The following is a 21029-nucleotide window of genomic DNA, read 5'->3' on the forward strand; positions in this document are numbered from 1 at the left end:
GATATTGGTGAGGCCTCTTCTCATTGTCCTATAGGAAAGATATTATACTGGAGAGGATTCAGAAAACATTTACCAGGATTTTGCCAGGAATGGATGGTTTGAGTTATGAGAATAGGCTGGGACATTTTTCACAAGAGGGTAAAAGGTTGAGGGGTGACCTTACTGAGATTTATAAGATCATGAGGGGCACAGATAAGGTGAATAGCAAATGACTTTTCCCTAGGGTAGGGGAGTTCAAAACTACAGGGCATATATTTAAGATGAGAGAAGAAAGATTTTTAAAAACACATGAGAGACAACATCTTTTACATAGAGTAGTTTGTTTGTAGAATGAACTGTCAGAGGAAGTGATGGATCCAGGTATTGTCAAAATGTTTAAAAGGCATTTAGATATGTACATGAATAGGAAAGGTTTGGAGGAATATTGACCAAACGCAGGCAGGTGGGAATAGTTTAGTTTGGGAACATGGTCGGTGTGCAATAGTTAGACTAAAAGGTCTCTTTCCATGCTGTGATTCTATGACCTTTTGGAGTAAGTGGGACTTGAACCCAGATCTGTGTGTGTGTGTGTGTGTGTGTGTCTGTCTGTGTCTGTCTGTGTGTGTGTGTGTGTGTGTGTGTGTGTGTGTGTGTGTGTGTGTGTGTGTGTGTGTGTGTGTGTGTGTGTGTGTGTGTGAGATGTGACTGAGTGATGTGACATTAAACTTTTGGGATGAAACTTAATCGTTCAAATTTGAGGTTCGGAAACACATCTTTTACTATAAAAACTCAATTGTGGATAATAAGGGAAAGGAATTGTTTCAGTTCTCTCTCTTGTCTCTATCTGTAAAATTACAGGTTTACTGGTGAGGCAGGTTATACAGGCAGAAAACATTCTGGTATAAACATAACTGTATGAAGAAAATCATTGAGTTGGACTATGATTTTCTGTACCTATCATCTGAACTGAAATGCTCAACTTTTCTGAACAAGATGGATTTGTTTTTTACAGCTGATATCGCCAGAGGTTTTGGAATCACAGTTCCATTTGTCTATTTGGCTGTTTTTGTATCTTCACAATCTCCCCTTAATTACAGCCCAGTCCGTGGTGCAAACCGCCTTCCATCCATTGACTCCATCTACACTTCCCACAGCCTTGAGAAAGCAACCAATGTTATCAAAGACCCCTCCCCACCCTCTTTCGTCATGCAGAAAATATAAAGGTTTGAATATATCTACAAACAGATTCAAGAACAGCTTCTTCCCCACTGTTATCAGACTTTTGAACAGACCTTTCAAATGTTCATTCTGATCTTTGTCTCTCTCACTGTAGCTCTATCACTGTTCTGCTACCCTGATGCACTTTGTATGGTATGATCTGACTGTACAGCATGACAAAGAGCCCTTGTCACTGTGTCTTGATCCTTGTGACAACAATAAATCAAATCAATTTGAAGCAATGGAAGGATTTGCCAACTAAAGGATCAGCCAGTGAAAGAACATAGTCGCTGTAAAGATCTGTCACAGACAGAAGTGCAACCAAAGACCAACTGTCCTGTCGAGCAATGAATATTCCAGATCTTTAGAAACTATTTCCACTGGAGGGGTCTAATTGTAATTGAGGTGAAGTGGTGGCGAGTTACATTGAAGAGCTTGGATATATGCCTCAGGAAGGTATTGAACATCAAATGTTTATGTTTCTTCTGATCACAAAGACTTAGCAGAACACACATGTGTAGCTCTTAATATTCCTTGTCCACCAATATAAGTACATTGACCAGTGACATATTCCACAACTAACTAACTTATCACCTATACCATGCATTCAAAAAGAATGGATACCCACTGAACACAGTCCACCGATTTCTCAGCAACAAACCCAAACAAGCAGACAAAACACGTCCAGAAATCCTAGCCACTCTCCCCTCCATCAAAGACATCTCGGAAATGACTGCCAGACTCCTCAGACCCCTTGGCATCATGATAGCCGACAAACCCATCAACACACTAAAACAGCAGCTAATGAACTTGAAAGACCCTACACAGACGATGAGCAAAACTAATGACATTTACACAATACTGTGCAAGAACTGTAACAAACACTACATTGGACAAACGGGCAGAAAACTAGCCACCAGGATACATGAACACCAACTAGCCACAAAACGACATGACCCTCTCTCACTAGTATCCTTACATCCAGATAAGGAAGGACACCACTTCAACTGGGACAACACATCCATCCTAGGACAAGGCAACCAGAGATATGCACGAGGATTCCTAGAAGCATGGCATTCCAACTGGAATCTATCAACAAACACATTGACTTGGATTCCATTTATCACCCCCTGAGAAAAAGAACAGGAAATGACATCATCACAGGAAATGACAACACCAATCCAAAGAAACATAAATATATAAATAGAAAGCAAGAATGATGTACATTGCTTTATCTGAGGCCCACTGAGGGTGTTACCTAGTAGGGTGATGAAACATCTGGAATCAAGCCTTCCAGCTCAGTGAGCAAACCTACATCCAGAACCTCAACCTGAGCTACAAATCTTAAAGCTCACTGACAGTGTTGCATATTTTCAACACCCATTCCTGGATTAATACTAAAGTAGCAAAAGAAAAATTGCCAGAGAAACTTGGCAGGTCTGGCAGCATCTGCTCAGTTTTTTCAACAATTTCTGCTTTTGCTTCAGCCCTCCAGCGTCTACAGTTCTTTGTTTTGTTTTGACTTGAAATATTGATGAACTCATCGTTGAGTTTGGTAATGCAGGGTGAAGCTGGAAGAGGGAGAGGAGCTGATGGTATGTGCATGCTCTTCTCACTCCCCTGACAGTATTTCAATATGGACGGCCTGTCTGGAGTATTTCATGCTCTAGTTTCCATTGTCCCACTCAAACGCCAAAGCATGTTGTCCTCCTGTGACCCTGAAGCTATACTTGATGTTTCCTGGAGTCTGCATCGAGACAAAGTTAGCGTTAAACTGCTTGTCCATATTTTATTTAAAAACAAGAATTTTAATCTTCCTGATCAATATTGAACAGTGGATTGTCTGGAGGTTGAGTGCTCACAGTAAGACTGTTAGGTATTTATTTACTGAGCAGTATTTAACCTATAGATTATTTTATTTTGTTGATTCTATCTTTTTGGGATAATTCACTCACTCCCACCCACCCACTCCCCTCCTAATTCCTGAGAAATGCAAGCTACAAACTGACGCCAGTGGTGTTCTCGAGAATTTTAATACAATCTGCAGTCGTTTGATTTGCTTCTTGTAAAACCTTCTGAGATAATTAGCAATGGCTGTGGATACAATTCCAGATGGAAGTGGTATTTTGTCTCACTGAAACCAAACTAACGTCCCTCTATCAATAAAGTACACATGAAACCATTAAAACATACACTGAACCTTTTTGTTGAGTGCGCAATTACTTTTAATCCACTTCATTTACAATCTGTAACGCAATTAAATCTGAAAACAGCCTTTCATTCATTTTATTGCATGCCTTTGACCCTCCCACACAATGTAGCTGTGGTTGATTGATCTGAACAGACAACCATTTTGTAAACTCCTGTGTACATTTTGGGGAACTGCTTGTTGAAATATATATGTATAGGATAGTGACTGACATGTTGGTAATGAGCAATAAGGCAACAACTTCACTACTGATAATGTGCCCGTTTCATAAAGCTTTGTTGCTTGTTAACAGAACACGTTCTTTTTTACATCGAAGAGGATCATGTAAATGCCTGCAAAAGATTTATATAAATGTGGGATTGTTAGCTACCTAATGAATTAGTCTGTGCAAATAAAGGGTTCTGGGATTTAGAGTCATAGTTGGGAGCGCAGAAAGAGACCATTTGCTCCAACTCAGCTGCACCACTCAGATATCCTAAACTAACCTAGTTCCATTTGCTAGCATTTGGCTCTATCCCTCTAAACCCTTCCTATTCATCAACCCATCAGATGCCTTTTAAATGTTGTAATTGTACCACCTCTGACAGCTCATTTTTTTGGAATATTGTGTAAATATAGGTGTCTGAGTTAGATCAGAGAGAAATCCACATAAATGTAAAAATCTGTGATACATTAGGCAAGAAATCTGTGGCCATGGGTGGGGAGCCATAAAGGGAAGCAACTGTAAAATGTACAGCCCTGGATGTATTGAGGGGAGGGACCTGTGACAGCTCCGAGATATAGGATGCAGCCCAGGAAGGAAAATTGATGTCCAAATTGTAAGTACCTGTTTATTAAATACAGAATTTGAGAGTTACTGAAAGACACATTTTTGTCAAAGCTTTTCAAAACACATTCATCAAGCCAATTCACAAGAAATATCAATTTGGGGCGGCACGGTGGCACAGTGGTTAACACTGCTGCCTCCCAGCGCCTGAGACCCGGGTTCAATTCCCGACTCAGGCGACTGACTGTGTGGAGTTTGCACGTTCTCCCCGTGTCTGCGTGGGTTTCCTCCGGGTGCTCTGGTTTCCTCCCACAGTCACAAAGATGTGCGGGTCAGGTGAATTGGCCATGCTAAATTGCCCGTAGTGTTAGGTAAGGGGTAAATGTAGGGGTATGGGTGGCTTGCGCTTCGGTGGGTCGGTGTGGACTTGTTGGGCCGAAGGGCCTGTTTCCACACTGTAAGTCTAGTCTAATCTAATCTAAAAAGTGGAATATTAATATTTTATACTGTTTGAAAGAAGAGTGCTGATTAGTTGGTAAGTGGACACTGTCAAAATATTGACTGGAAAATGTACCAGTTCGCAATGTTTGACAGTTAATTGCCAGGCATTGTTCACATATTAAAGCAGAAATGGGTGACAGACATTGCTGAGGGCAGTGCCTTGACCATCCAATGTTAGCCCACCTGCTTCAAAATTTAATGTAAGAAATTTAGAGTAACCTCTCAAGAAGCAAGAAAACAGGCCAGTCCCATAAGTGAAAGGACTGTGTGGTAATGAACTGTCAAGATTAGAGTGGTGCTGGAAATGCACAGCACGTCAGGCAGCTTCCGAGGAGCAGGAAAATCAATGTTTCGGGCAGGAGCCCTTTATCAGGAATGAACTGTCCTGTTCACTTTCCTTAGTAAGTTTTAACTTTCAAACTAAGCATTTGAATTCTCACCTGAAACGCACATAGTGTTTCCTAAATATGTTTACTATATATTTGGTGTTATATTGAACTGATTCAATTATTTTAAAATATTAATGTTTTTTGCATGTCTCTTTTGGATTAACTGTTAAGATTTGGGATTAGTCAAAAATTAATCAGTCTAGTATTCTCTTCAAAATTCTAGTGACGACTGAATCAGAATTTAAACCTAAATGTTTCGTGACTATTTAAAAAGAAAACCCAGCTGCAGTTTGCCAAAGTTGTTGGGTCAGTCGATGTTAGAACGGGTTCAGTGCTTGAAGGAAGGAACAATATTCGACTCCCTGGCCAGAAAATATGGAGTAAATTTGTCAGTGTCAGTCTCTGTGATAAGGGAATATTTTGCCAATGAGATCATTAAATACAAACCAGGTCAGAGTTTTCCTTGGATCATTCAGAAAATTGTGAATAATACAACTTTTTTTAACCTTTTGCCTTGAATACTTCAATACAATTTCAAAATCATTTAAAAGATTGACAAGTGTAAACCGATTATGATAAACATCTTTTTGTTTTATTACCTAACACCTGCCTTTCTCTTTCCAAATGTTATTGTTCGTACACTTGCCCTCACCACCAACATTACTGTGTTACTGTTCCAACCAGACGGCAGTCCTTCAATGCTCTTAATGAACAATTTCTTACATGTGCATCTCAACATGAGTATGTAAGAAATCTGAGCAAGAGAAGGCCACATGTATGTCACACACACACAGACACACACATATACACATAGACACACACACACACACAGACACACATGTGTGTCACACATGTGTGTCACACACACACACAGACACACACATATACACAGACACACACACACACACACACATACACAGATACACATAGACACACACACACACATACACAGATACACATAGACACACAGACACACACACACATATATATACACATAGACACAGATATACACACATATAAACACAGACACACACACACACACACACACACACAGACACACATATAAACACAGACACACACACACAGACACACACACACACAGACACACACATATAAACACAGACACACACACACAGACACACACACACACACACAGATACACACATATAAACACAGACACACACACACAGACACACACATATAAACACAGACACACACACACAGACACACACACACACACAGATACACACATATAAACACAGACACACACACACACACAGATACACACATATAAACACAGACATACACACACACACAGACACACACACACACAGACACACACACAGACACACACACACACACAGACACACACACACAGACACACATATAAACACAGACACACACACACACACACACACACACACAGACACACACACACACAGATACACACATATAAACACAGACACACACACACACACACACACACAGACACACACACACACACAGACACACACACACACAGACACACACACACAGATACACACATATAAACACACACACACACACAGACACACACACACACACACACACACACACACCCCTTTTCAGCAATCAGGAAAAGGCTTTCTGACTGAGTGACTTGATCCTGAATTTTGGCTTGCCAGTAAATTATGGAAAGGTTTATTTTTTTTCAATTTCCATTTGAACAACAATTCTAATCTTAACTTTCCTTAACTGTTCAGTCAATTGTAATACAACTTTTGATGAATTGTGATCTGCTTCCCTTGATGTTAATCATTCTGTTCAGAACCATGTAAAAACTGTATGGCCACAGAAACACTTACTGATGCAAGTATCAAGACAGATCTATATGTGCATTAAATTAATCCTTGCTGTTCAAAAATATTGTTATAACTTCTCACAGTGAACAATGTTGCATGCAAAGAATCAGACACTACATTGTGCCAGTTCTGAGGAAGGGTCTCTGGACCTGAAATGTTAGCTCTGATATCCGTCCACAGTTGCTGCCAGACTTGCTGACGTTTTCCTGCAATTTCTGTTTTTGTTTCTGATTTCCTACATCTGCTGTTCTTTTGGTTTTCATTTACCACAGTACCTTTGGGTAGCAGGACAGTTGCTTGCAAGAACTGCCAATTGAATTTCCATGATATCTATACTTCCTACAGTTAATGAGTTGAAAAGATTGTCTGCAGCACAATCGAGTTCCTGTTCTGTGCTTTGGAAGTATCACAGTTTTGTAAAACAAGTCCGTGCAGTTTTGCTTGAAATTGCATATCTGCTGACCTAGTTTCTACTCAAAGATGTTCATTTTTCGTCCAAAATGCCCTTCCAGAGACTATTAAACCCTCCTGGAGACAATACATTCCTTCTGATGTTCCTCCTCACTGACCAAAGTCAAGTGTGGACTGGAAATCTAGAATATGGGTGTCTGACTGTGGAAAACATTTTAGCCAACCCACACACACCCACACCCACACACACAGGCGCACCAACACAGATATACTCACACACACTAATTAAAATTAACTAACTCTAGCACAGATCATTCTCTACCTGAAACCATTTCCCTGATAAATGAGATGTCTGTTTTTTTTCTGAAAAACCTGATAAAAATAGGTGCCATTCAGAGGGAATTATGTTTCAAAGGTTTCTCTAGACAGAAAAGAATTAAGTCCTTGTAGGATAGGGGTATCATTCTTATTTCTTTATGTAAAAAATAATTTTACATAACACTCAGTTAAATTCCCCCACTCTGCCCCAGTTAGAGGCACCAGCTGACTGGATGAACAAGTTGAATCAGTCTTTTGTGTAATCTAGTTACAGGTGCTCAGGGGCCCAAGCAAACACATTCAGAACAGTAGTGCTAGAGGAGGAAAGAAAATTTTTCTCATGCTACTGTGAATCCCTAAAACTTATTGCAAGTGGAATTAAATTTCCATCAGTTTTTACACACAAGCAGTGAGGACAGGAGAGGTTCCTGCTCCGACATCTGAGGAAAGAAAGTTGGAACCTCCACTGTCACACTCCAAAGCTCCAGACCACCATGTGCATGTTGCACAGCAGCTTGGATCTCCCACAAGATGCCACCTGGATGTCCTCTTTTGAGTCAAGCTGTGCTGCTAGTCTGATATGTTCTAAATGCAGCACTATGTATTAACTCACACCAGACCCGAAGGCTGGAGATGGAACGTCATGGGTGTGTGAGCGACATTGGCGATTGTGAGCTATGTGCCAGCAAAGCCCATCTCAGTCAGTGCATGATCCTCTCCCCTCTGTACACTTTTCACAAGCAGCTTAGGGAGATTCTCGCTAGGCCTTGGGGAGATGCCAGTTGATGGGGATTAGTGCTGGTTAAATGCCTTGTGAATGCCACAATTCCTCTCATTCATATTCAGACTGCCCTCTTCCCAAACTTGACAGACAAGCTGGATGTCTGGAAACTTGACAAGAAAACCGACCTGGTGGATTAAACTTGCCACTTGCTACAAAGAACCTCCATAGTGGACACCAGCCGGACAGGTAGACATTGGGAGCCTCCATCTGCCAACCCATTGGGTTCATCCTGGCACTTTGCCTGTGCACAGGCAGCTAGTATTGAAAGGCTGAGGCAGGGACAGTTTGCACAAAGAGTCAGGGACGCACTCTCAGACTGCACCTCAAGGCTGTTTGTTTGCACTGTTAGCATCTGTTCACTTAATACCCACCTGCACACACTCAGCATGCCGACTCTGCATTGCCTTCAGGGTTTTTCCAAGTAAATGCATGGGCAGGCTGCTTGTCATTTCGGTCAGAATGGAACTGACCTGAGGTAGAGGAGATGGTGTTCCCATTACCCAGACAGGGACACAGTTCAGTGTCCAGGAACCTCATCCCTTTGGATGGCTTACAGTCATGAAAACTACTCCAGTAAAATCTGGAAAGAGTTCAATGGGATTTTCTCCAGTACCAGCAGTCAGGGCAATCGCCTACTGTCAGTCAGGAGCTGCAATGGAGTGGTCAGGAGTTACTAATAATATTATTCCAAGGGTGATGTCATTGCCTGTAGAAACTCAGTGTCACAACTGAGATCAGAAACTGTGTGGAGAGTTGCACGGCTGTGTATCTAGACCGTGCTTCTCTGTGATGTTACACTTTGGATCTGAGTCAGAGGGGATCACCTATTTTGTACAGCTGACTCTGGGTGCTTCTGCACTTAACAATGTTGTTTTGTATGTGCACTGAGGATGTTGCCAGCATCATATGTTCTTCAGTTAATTCAGAAAATGCATTGTAGTTCTTGGGAGGTGGGTAGAGACAATTTTGATGCCAAATCAAAGCCAAAAACTGACTGTTTCTGACTCCTTTAATTGTTTAGATAGCATGTAGGAATAGTACTTTGATGAAGTCATGTGTGGTCAAATCCATAACTACAGTTTCTACTTAAACTAACCAGATTATAGGGTTTATTTAATGTCATAACATTTAATATTAATAAGATCTTCTCAACATTTCATTGAATTCTTTGTGTTTCCACATGTGACTGTTTGTTCTCTTGATTAGTAACTAGTTGTCAAATTTATTAATTTATTTCTTACCATGATCACTTCCAATGTCTGAGGAGGCTCTATTAATAACAAATGGGGTTTTTTTTGTACTTCAGATGGAAACTGACATTAAATAAACCTTGCACTATGATTAGTTTAAATGAACACTGCAGTTATGGGGGACATGTTTTTTGACCAAACATGACTTCATTAATCAGGAGGTTATTCCTGCAGACAGTCTAAACCAGGAACAGAAGGAGACACAACTCTATTAATGAACTGTCGAGTGATGGGTGGAGGTGGCTGCGCCACTCTGGCTGAAATGAAAATGTTCAGGCAGCTTCCCTGAGATTGACTCGATTTTAAAACAAAGCCATTCTGATTTATGCAAACTTTTTTTTTATTAACTATATGATTTCTAGTGGATACAAGTTTGGCATCTGATTTTGTGCAGCATATTCTACTGCTGTGTCGAAATGCTCCAGCTAAGGATATTCACATGCTGTAATAATGGTAATCGTCCACCATTTTTCTTACTTTGCTCCTACCAGAAGCAGATCAGGACAAATCTTTAACAGAATCTGAACTCAATTGTTGTCTTTAGTTGAATATTCTAGTTACATCGCTGCTCTTTTAGGAGAACACCAAGCTACCAGGGAGGCAGTAACATTAATGTAATGGGATAGAGCTGCAGCAGCTGAAATAGTCAGCAAAAGAAAATACTTGCAACGTTGTCAGTTGAGTAAGAAAAAAGTTAAGTTAGGAATTGATTCTGGGATTGAGTGCCGGTAAAGGATGGTGCTGAGGAAAAGGTTGCTTTTTTTCTGGTTGATATTTATATGAAAATCATTCTACATTTTCTTATTAATATAGATTTTTTGTTTTGTGCAATAAACTTGTGTTTTATTAAAACAATATTGGCAGCCCTCATGCAAATATATTCAATGACTGATCACCATGGTAACAAAATTGCAAAAAAAGACTCCTGATCTATCAAGCCAGGTTATATTCTGAGATCTGATCGATCCAGTATTCCTGTTAGCTGGAATTAAACAATAGGGCCTCGGATTTTTTGTATCCCTTGCTGAGCTACACTTGAAATGAAAATGTAATACAGCATGATCCTGCTGTTTAAATTTCTTAAAGGGATGCACAAATATTGGTGTGGACAGCTTAATAAACTGTGATTCTGAATGGAGAACTTGATACAGATACAAAATTAGCAAGCTCCCAACAAGGATAAAAGGACCTTCTACTGCCATTCGCAGAACCAGGGACACATAAAATGACTTGCAAAAGTGTTTGGTGCTGCATTGATTATGTATTTAAAACAAGCTCATTACCTTCAATCCTGTTCCAAACCAACTATTTAGTGAGGATCAATACAGACTGAAATGACAATACAGGACTACAATTATTCCTGGACAGCTAGCACAATGGAAGCATCACATTGTGCAAAGTTTTACATCAAAAATAAGTTAACGAAGGATGTAATATTGGCAATTATTCTGAAGTTTTAATCTGATTATTTTTGAAGAGAAAGGTCAGAAAGAAATATGTAATCTTCCAGTAGATTAAATAAGATTTAATCTTTCATACCAATGCTAACTAAACCTAACATTAATTGTCCCCACAGTCTTATTTCCTTGTCATCCTTCCCATTTATTACATGCAGCTTGCTCTGAGATGAGTGTTTTTTTTCCCCAGTTCAAATTTGACAAGACCAAAAGCATTCAGCTTCCCTCCATCTTACTATTTGTTCTATGTCCTCACAAAGTCTCCTGTATATCTCTCCAATATTTCATCAATATGTCAGCCTATTCTTTTATTCTCCATTTTCTAATCTCTGGTTATTTTCACTTCTTGGAATTATTGTAGTCCTACATTTTGTCATTTCAATCTTATTTACTCCCCACTAAATAGCTGGTTAGGAACTGGATTGAAATGAAAGAAGTTTATTTCACTTTCTGTGAAAATACACTGAGACTGCCAAATAAATGTACATTCTTATTGAGACTCTGTTGGGATTTATTACGCAAGGTCTGGAAACAATAGACAACTAGCAATTTTTTTTCCTTTATTTCCCTGCTCACTTATGTTTGGGGTTACTTAAGGATTGATACAGTACAGCTGACTGTGTTGTAGAAATGTGGAATTCCGAGTGTAATTATACAGTTTGGTCCATATGAATCTCCATGTCCTTTATCTTTGAAACCGATTTATGTGATAATGCTGTGGCCAGTTGGAGAACTGAGCAAACTTGAATATAGTGAATCACTGAACATGCAAAGAGTGTACAGTACAGAGTAAATGTACCACAGGCATTAATTTATTTAGTTTCTGCCAAATTTTTAAAAATTCAAATGGCTGGATATGTTGTGGTGGCAAAGGGATTAACGGGTTTGATTTCCTTCTCTCCACAGGGCCCTGTACACTTACGAAGATAACACTGACAATCTGAAATTAGCCGATTCAGGAGGTATGTGACAAGTACAGACTGGATTTGTGCCTCTGGTTAACATTAGGTCTTTCCAGCTGGATTTCATCCGGATTCACTATTGTTTGAAAGTAAGAAATGTAGGATGTTCTGCAGTAACCCAGTCCAATTTCTGTCTAATAAGGAAATGTATGCTTCATTAATGGACAGCAAGTTTCAAAACTCTGCACTGCACTGAGTTTGGGGATTTATCTACAATAGTCATGGTCAATTCAGTGACAGGCTTCAAATCTACAGCTTTAATTCAAAAATTACTCTATTTCGAATCAAGTGTATGTCTGTTTTCGCAGACTTCTGATTTTACAACCTTTCCACATTCACACATATCTACACCTGTTAGGCTGTACAGTTTTGATCACTGCCAGACTAAAGTAGGGGGTTCAATGTTTCACAATGCGATTAGCTGCTTGGAAGTCTTATTTTGTTTTGGTCAAGTTGAGCAAGGTTGTGCAAACCGGGCTTCTGCTAAGTCTGTAAGTTAGCTCACTGAGCTGGAAGGTATGTTTTCAGAAATTTTGTCACCATGACTAGGTAACATCGTCAGTGAGAGTCTCCAGGGAAGTGCTGATGGTGTGTCCCGTCTCCCTCTATTAATAGATCATGGTTTCTTCAGGTGGGTGGTGTCATTTCCGGTTCTTTTTTCAAGAGAAGGTAGATGGGATCTAAGTTGATGTGTTTATTGATGGAGTTATGTTTAGAGTGTCTGCTTCTTTTCTGCTTTTAAAACAGTGGAGGTAGAGATGAGAGAAATCCTTTGATTAATAAATGGCATTATCAATATGTAATCTACAACTTCTCAGGGAAGATGGAGATAATAAGGTTATGTTCTGAAACAGTCCAATTGCCAAGTTTGGCAGATAAATGTAAAGGGGGAGTTTAATCAGTGTGATGTGACTGTGTAAGGTTGGCTACACAATGCCCGGGTTCTTCCTTATCTTTAGATATTTCATACAATTTTCTATTCTGACCTTTTGGTGGATTATATTAATATACTTTTCTTCATTGACTGCCTTTCTACAAAGCCCTACTAAAAATGGAAGAAACTTTTAGCTATGGAATCCACTGCCTGGTACTAATTGAAACAGAAACCATGTTTGTATGTAAGATTAGATTGGATAGTTCATTAGGAAATGAGAATTAGAGGTGGCAGACATATGGAAATGGCACTATTGCTCATCTAGAGAAGAGAACCCAACTCTGATTGATTGGGCTGAACAACTTGTTTCTGTTTTACAATTTCAATGTAATTCTGTGGCACCAAGATTCAGAGATTGACACTGTTTTTAAAAAAAAGACTTTCCATGTTGAGTTAAAGTGGCCTGCATTCCAGTTCTGAACCTCATCATTTTGAATACTTTTATAATAATATTTCTTGTTATACTGGTTTTAAAAAAAGACACACACACACACACACACACACACACACACGTCTTTTATCAGCATGGAAGGGTCATACTAATATACTGGTAGAGATTAAAATCCTGAGGTGTGTAGCTACTTTTCAAACTGTGAAGTCAGACTCTGGACTTGTCCATTGTGTTTCCCAGAGAATTGGAAGGAGAGGAATTTCGATAGTACTGGTATTAGTATCAGAAGAAGAGGTAAATAGGTTACAGCAAAAAAAGAGATGCAGAAGGAAGATAAGACCAGCAGCTTAAGAAAAAAAATGTGCAGATTTAAAGTGCTAAAATAACACATATAAAATAGGAGGAGGAAGGATATTGCAAGGAACAAATACAAGGAGGTACACAATGTATTAGATCATTTTACAATTGAAGGCATAATTTTATTCTGTTTTAGAATTATTCCTGCTTTGTCGGTGATATGTTTTGGACCATTTCAGAACATTCAGATCAAGGTGCAATCAAGAAATAGCTTGCAGTTAAAAAATAAATGGTACTTTTTTAACAAAAGAAGTAAAATCAATTTAATCCAAGTTAATGTTAGAAATTGCTCTATATAATAAAGTTATAACATATTCCCAAAACCTGGTGATTAGAAATGATGCGAGTTTCAATTATAAGGCAGCTCGACTACTTTAAACATAATGATATACATTGTCTTGGTCATCTCAAAGATGTTTTGACATTTTGCACCGATTAATATTTCATTGCTGATGTCATTGGCGTTTCTAAATAGTTGGAGCATTTTTAGTTGTCAATAACTCCTCCATAACTTTCAAAACTTTTGCCTGTAACTGATATTTTTCATCTTGACGTTGACTTGTTTGGAAGTGGGGTTGAGGTTGTACAAATATTATGAGCAGATTTTGGCAGTTTTAGACAGACAAGGACTAGCAAGTGCAAGCTGATGAATATTTACACTTTGTTCAGAGGCATCATTGTCCTCAATTTCACTAGAACCTTCTACACAGAAGTATTGGTCCTATGTGATCTGACTTCAGCTTTCATCATTGCTCCTGCAGTCTTGTTTTTAACATATGGACATCCATTCCATATATTGCATATCCCACAAATTGGCTCAATGCATTTACATCATGAACCATTAACATTTTCATTTGATGACTCCTCCCTCCCCGCCAAGCCCTTCCAATGTCAAATCTCTCTTAAAGACAATCTCCAGTTGTGGTCTTGGCTTGTTTTGAGGAACTGAGTGATGCACGTGCTTCTCATTAAAAGGCAAATATAATAGCCAGTTGGGATGGCAGTTTCTCAGAACACTCAGTGCCCAGGCTGGGGCACTTAAGATGACTTGAAAACAAAAGCATTGAGGACTGATCAAAGATGGACAGGTTCAGGAGACAGATCATCAGGTCCCGAAGCACCAAAACCCTGTAAATGGGAAGACAGCAATCTGAAATTATCATTCTCTCTTTCTACTGAATGTTCTTCTCCTTTGCACATTGAGGGCAAGTTAAAGTAACTGCTTGAGAAAATGAACCTTCTTTCTGTGCGCCACAACTGCAAGTTCCCCTCCTTGGTTCAATATTGCCGTTTCTCACTGCTACTGGATTAAAGGCCTGGAACACCCACTATAATAGCACCGTGACAGTACCTACACCACATGGACCACAGTGGTTCCAGAAGGTAGCTTACTATCATCTTCTCAAGGGCAATGAAGATGGGTTAATAAATGTTGGCCTCATAGTGACACCCACATCCCTGAATGACTAAAATAAAATTATCTGCTGCTGCTACTGTAAAAATGAAAGTGCTAGTCAATACCTCATCCAGGAATGAATCTAATAGACAAAAAGAACAAAGAACGTTTAGAACACTATTCTGACAATGGAAGAAATGTTAATTTCTTCATACGTTTGATAAGATAGAGTTTATTCTCCTGTGCATAGTGTTACTGTTTCTACATTCTCTTCAGCTTGAGGTTGCTCCTCTGCAGACAATAATATAATGAGAATTCCAGCAGCAAATAGGATTTCACTTTTATCAACGAGAGAAGATATCCTTGAAGATTAAAGGAAAACATATCTGCTTGGGCACTTCCATTGGAATTAGGATTTACAAGAAACGTCTCTGTAATGTTTTGGTATCTGCAGATTTGCTGGAGGATGTGGAAGATTCAAAGCTGTAATCAGGTATATTCTCAACAACAACTGTCTTGATAATAATGGAAGGACATCATGACCCAGATTGTCAAATTGGAAGGTTGTCATTTCAGCAGTTTTGACTGGAGTCGGTCAGCAGAATGTGGGGAAGTCACAATACACTTCTGACTACCCAAGAATTGCCCTGGAATTTTAACGTTCTGATGGATGATCACACCGGCATCTCAAACCCTCTGAAGCAGTCTTCAATGCGAAATTAGAGTTGGAGTATTTGAATGGAACAGTTAACCAGGAAAAATCGCAGCGATTTAAAACCTGCTACAACTCCTCGATAACTATACAAATGACTGTCCCTAATTCCCCATTGACCCAACCAACTCCCACACCCGACACCCTCTGACCCAATTTTCCCCATCAAAACCCTTCCCACATTCCCCTCAACTTGATCCCAACACCCCCTTCCCAGCCCAAACCAAACCCAAGCACTAACTCCTTTCTGTGATTCAGACTGACCCATCTACTATTCTATCCACCTGCCACCCAACCTAGCAAACATCCTTCCAACCTCCACCCTCCCTCAGTGCCAGACTACTCAGGTGCTCCTTACCCACTTATCTGACTTACTCAGTCACATGCCTTTAATAAGAAACATTAAATATTCTTGAAGAAAATGGTAAGTATCCTTGAAATAATCAACCAACAATACCTATTAATTCATAAATAAAATAAAAGACATCAGCTTTATAGTGAAATACAATGATAAATTAGTGGGTTTTGAGAAAATTTGTAGCTCAGGTTGAGGTTCTGAATGTAGGATTACTCGCTGAGCTGAAGGTTCATTTTCAGATGTTTCATCATACTGGGTAACCTCTTCAGAGAGGCAAAAGTGAGGACTGCAGGTGCTGGAAATCAGAGTGTAGATGAGAGTGGCTGGAAAAGCACAGCAGGTCAGGAGTGGGAAAGTTGACATTTTGGGAAAAGCCCTTCATCAGGAATGAAGCATCTTCAGAGAGCCTCCAGATGAAGCATTGGTGGCATGACCCACTTTCTATTTATGTGTTTAGGTTTCCTTGGGGTGGTGACACCATTTCCCATGGTGATGCCATTTCCTGTGTTGATGTCATTTCCTGTTCTTTTTCTCAGGGAGTGGTAGATGAGATCCAAGTCAGTGTGTCTGTTGACAGAGTTCTGGTTGGAATGCCATGCTTTTAGGAATTCTCGTGCGTATCTCTGTTTGGTTTGTTCAAGGATGGATTTGTTGTCTACAGGAAGACAACACACACTGACCAAATACTGAACTACAGAAACAATCATCCCAACATCCACAAACGAAGCTGCATTAAAACATTATTTCAACGAGCCACCACACACTGCAGCATAGAGGAACTATAAAGAGCAGAGAAAAATCACCTATACAGTGTATTCAAAAAGATTGGGTACCCAATGAACACAGTCTGCCGATTTTTCAGCAACAAACCCAACAAGCAGACAAAACACGTCCAGAAACCCGAGCCACTCTTCCCTACATCAAAGTCATCTCGGAAATGACTGCCAGACTACTCAGACCCCTTGGCATCATGGTAGACCACAAACCCACCAACACACTAAAACAGCAGCTAATGAACTTGACAACAAGCAAAACTAATGTCATTTACAAAATTCCTGATGAAGGGCTTATGCCCGAAACGTCGAATTTCCTATTCCTTGGATGCTGCCTGACCTGCTGTGCTTTAACCAGCAACACATTTTCAGCTGTGATCTCCAGCATCTGCAGAGCTCATTTTTTACCCGAAGTACTGAAACAAGTGCTACATTGGACAAACAGGCAGAAAACTAGCCACCAGGATACATGAACATCAACTAGCCACAAAGACATGACCCTCTCTCACTAGTACCTGGGACAGCACATCCATCCTAGGACAAGCCAAATAGAGACACCCACGAGGATTCCCAAAGGCATGGCATTCCAATTGGAACTCTATCAACAAACACATTGACTTGGATCCCATTTACCACCCCCTGCGAAAAGAACAGGAAATGACTTCACCAACTCTAGGAAACCTAAACAGATAAGTAGAAAGTGGGCCATGCCACCTGTACTTCATCCGGAGGCTCACTGATGGTGATGCAACATCTGAGAACAAACCTTCCAGCTCAACCAGCAAACCTACATCCAGCACAATGGTAAGTATTTAAAGGAAACAGTAAGAAATAATAAAAATCTATTTAAATGTTGGAAACATGCTGCAGACATTTCATTCAACTTGTTTTGCAGATTAAATCACTTCTGTTTTCTATTGCTGCCCATCAGGAGTATTCCCAGCTCCTTTGACATTATGGGAGGTTTCCCCACAGTGTATCAAGGCCTACTCAAAATGTTCTTCAATAACATTTGGTCTTTCTCAAATAAGACGAGAGAGCTCTTATCAGTTACAGTCTCTTTAAAGAGTAGAGCAAGATTCAGGACCTCTTCTTTTGACAAATCATCAACATCGTTTGTATCTTCATTCTCTTCCAGTGTTTTCCTTTCACAATAATGTAAGGTCTAGAATGTCATCTTGCCACTGGTCACCTTCATCCTTCATGCATCATTTTCCTGTTCCTACAAGCCTCTCCTTAAAGAGAAATACACAATCTGCTTTTAAGTTTGATTTATTGTTGTGATATGTACTGAGATACAGTGAAAGGTATTGTTCTGCCTGCTTTACAGACAGAGTATACCATACAGAGTGCACCAGGGTAGCAGAACAAAGTGTAACATACAGGGTTCCAGCTGGAGAGAAAATGCAGAGAGAGAGATCAGAATTAACGTTTGAGAGGTCTGTTCAAAAGTCTGCTAACAGCAGGGAAGAAACTGTTTTTGAATCTGTTGGTACATGTATCCAATCTTTTATATCTTCTGCTCGGTGGAAGAGGGTCCTTGATTACTTTGATGGCTTTCCTGAGGCAACAGGAAGTATAGGTGGAGCCAGTACAGTGGAAACTTGATTACTCAAACGAGATAGGCGGGCACTATTTGGCTCCGATAATCGATTTATTCGGAAAATCGATTAAATGCCTTTTCTCTGGGGCTAGGAGTTTTAAAGTCTGCTCCTCGTTCAGGAGACTAGCAGCAGCGCACAGTGTGTGAGACCCTCCCCCACCCCACCCCCACGCCTCCCTCCCCGTCCAGCACCGCCCCCCCCAACCCGGTCCATCACTGCCCCTGCCCCACAGCACAAAGCGCGCAAGCTCCCACCCACCTTCCCTTTGCTCCCCCCCCACCCCCAATCCCAACCCGGTACGACCCCATCCAACCTCCCCCCCCACCCCCGCCCGCCCCCCAATCCCCAGCACAACGTGTGCAAGCCACTGATCTCAACACAGCCCCCCCACACCTCGCCCTTCCACCCCTGGCCCCTCTCTGGGGCATCCGGACTGTACACCAACAACTAGATTGCTGCTGCTGCTGCTGCTGCTGCTGCTGCTGTCTTTGTGGGTAAGTCTGCAAATAGCACACAGACACACAACTTTTAACTGCAACGTTTTGACAGGTTCCATGTTTGCCCTGCACAGGACAATGTTGGAGAGATTATTCCTGGGAAGCTGGGGGAGGGTTGGGGGGAGTTAGATACACCCTTCTGTAGAACTCCAGGGAAAGGGTGGGGAGAGAGGGGAGCTTAGTTATTTGGAGAGGGTGCCTGTTTAAATAAAAGACGCGATCACTTGGAAACATGTCTTTGATGTAATGTTTCTTTCGGGACCTCAAGATCTCCTTCGGATAATTGGTATTCGGATAATTGAGGTTCCCCTGTAGATGTTTGTGTGATGGACTGGGCTGTGTTCACAACTCTTTGTAGTTTCTTGTGGTCTTGGGAAGAGTGGTTGCCATACTACACTGTGATGCATGCAGACAGGATGCTTTCTATGGTGCAGCTATAAAAACTGGTAAGAATCTTTGTGGATGTACTGAATTTCCTTAGCTCCCTGAGGAAGTGGAGATATTGTTGTGCTTTCTGAGTGTTACATCAGCATGGGTGGCTCAGGACAAGCTGTTGTCGATCATCACTGCTAGGAGTTTGATGCTCTTGACCATCTCCACCTCAGCTCCATTGATGCAGACAGGGGTGTGCCCTCCACTCCACTTCTGGAAGTTAATGACCATTTCCTTTGTTTTCCTGACAATCATGGAGAGATTGTTGTCTTTACACCATGCTGCCAAGCACTCAAACCTGCGGTCCTAGGAATAGTGTTTCCTCAAATGAAGACTGATGTGTACTGAGGAGAAAGTGAGGACTGCAGATGCTGGAGATCAGAGCTGAAAATGTGTTGCTGGAAAAGCGCAGCAGGTCAGGAGAATCGACGTTTTGGGCATGAGCCCTTCTTCCTCATTCCTGAAGAAGGGCTCATGCCCGAAGCGTCGATTCTCATGCTCCCTGGATGCTGCCTGACCTGATATGTACTGAGTCCACTTCAGTTTCTTCAACTGGTTAAAAAGTAAAGAAGATTCAAAGCCACATAAGCTTCTCTGCTTAATAAAGAACAATCAAGATTAAGAATAACATGCAAGGTGTCAGTGATCTCTCTGTAGAAGTATAACTTACACTTACATTCTTATTGAAATACCTGCTGCACCTTTAAGTTGAATGAAAGATGGTTGGGGAAATTAAAATTTCAGCCATGCTTGACATCTAAAAGAATGGAATAATCAACTACTCAATCTAGTTGAAAATGAGCTTTCTTGCCAATAAACATAATACCTGCAAGTCAGAAAACTCGTGCGTCTAGCACTTCTTCAAAGAAGAATAGATTATTTTCCTTTGGTATCATCGATTTCTTGAACAGTTGTAGATTAGAGATTTTGTCCCATGCAATGGGAGCCCATTCCTGTTCCAGCAAGTTGCCTGTAAGATGGCTCCTCTGATGCCCTTGGCATTTAGGGCTGGCCAGGTTTCAGTCCGATGAAGTGCACTCCCGTCACGGTGTGGACTTGAAGAAAATTTGGTGCCTGGATCCTCTTCCCATTCTTTCTGTTTTTACTGGGACCCTATTAGCCCATTCATTGATAAACTGCACTGAGTTGGAATCAACGGTCTATGCCCAAGGAACTTCCCTGTCTCTTCTGATTCAAAACGAACCTGTTCTATTTGCAAACTTCAGTGTAGCCCATAATACTTCAGTGTAGCCCATAATACTTCAGTGTAGTCCATAATACTTCAGTGTAGCCCATAATACTTCAGTGTAGTCCATAAAACTTCAGTGTAGTCCATAATACTTCAGTGTAGCCCATAAAACTTCAGTGTAGTCCATAATACTTCAGTGTAGTCCATAATACTTCAGTGTAGCCCATAATACTTCAGTGTAGTCCATAATACTTCAGTGTAGTCCATAATACTTCAGTGTAGCCCATAATACTTTGCAAAT

The 21029-nt window shown here is 40.6% G+C and overlaps 1 protein-coding gene across 4 annotated transcripts in view; it reads left to right on the forward strand.

The window, feature by feature from the left end:
* The window catches only part of dbn1 (drebrin 1), a 205521-nt gene that overhangs the window by 111998 nt on the left and 72494 nt on the right, over positions 1 to 21029 (forward strand). For 3 of the 4 annotated variants that reach the window (XM_060836657.1, XM_060836658.1, XM_060836659.1), the window contains exon 2: positions 12030 to 12085. In XM_060836657.1, the coding sequence (XP_060692640.1) occupies positions 12030 to 12085 (56 nt within the window). Of the gene's footprint in view, positions 1 to 10067; positions 10120 to 12029; positions 12086 to 21029 lie in introns of those variants that run through there. The other variant, XM_060836660.1, reaches the window with a different exon arrangement.

The sequence above is a fragment of the Hemiscyllium ocellatum genome, chromosome 16 (genome assembly GCF_020745735.1).
Source record: "Hemiscyllium ocellatum isolate sHemOce1 chromosome 16, sHemOce1.pat.X.cur, whole genome shotgun sequence".
NCBI classification, from domain to species: Eukaryota; Metazoa; Chordata; class Chondrichthyes; order Orectolobiformes; family Hemiscylliidae; genus Hemiscyllium; species Hemiscyllium ocellatum.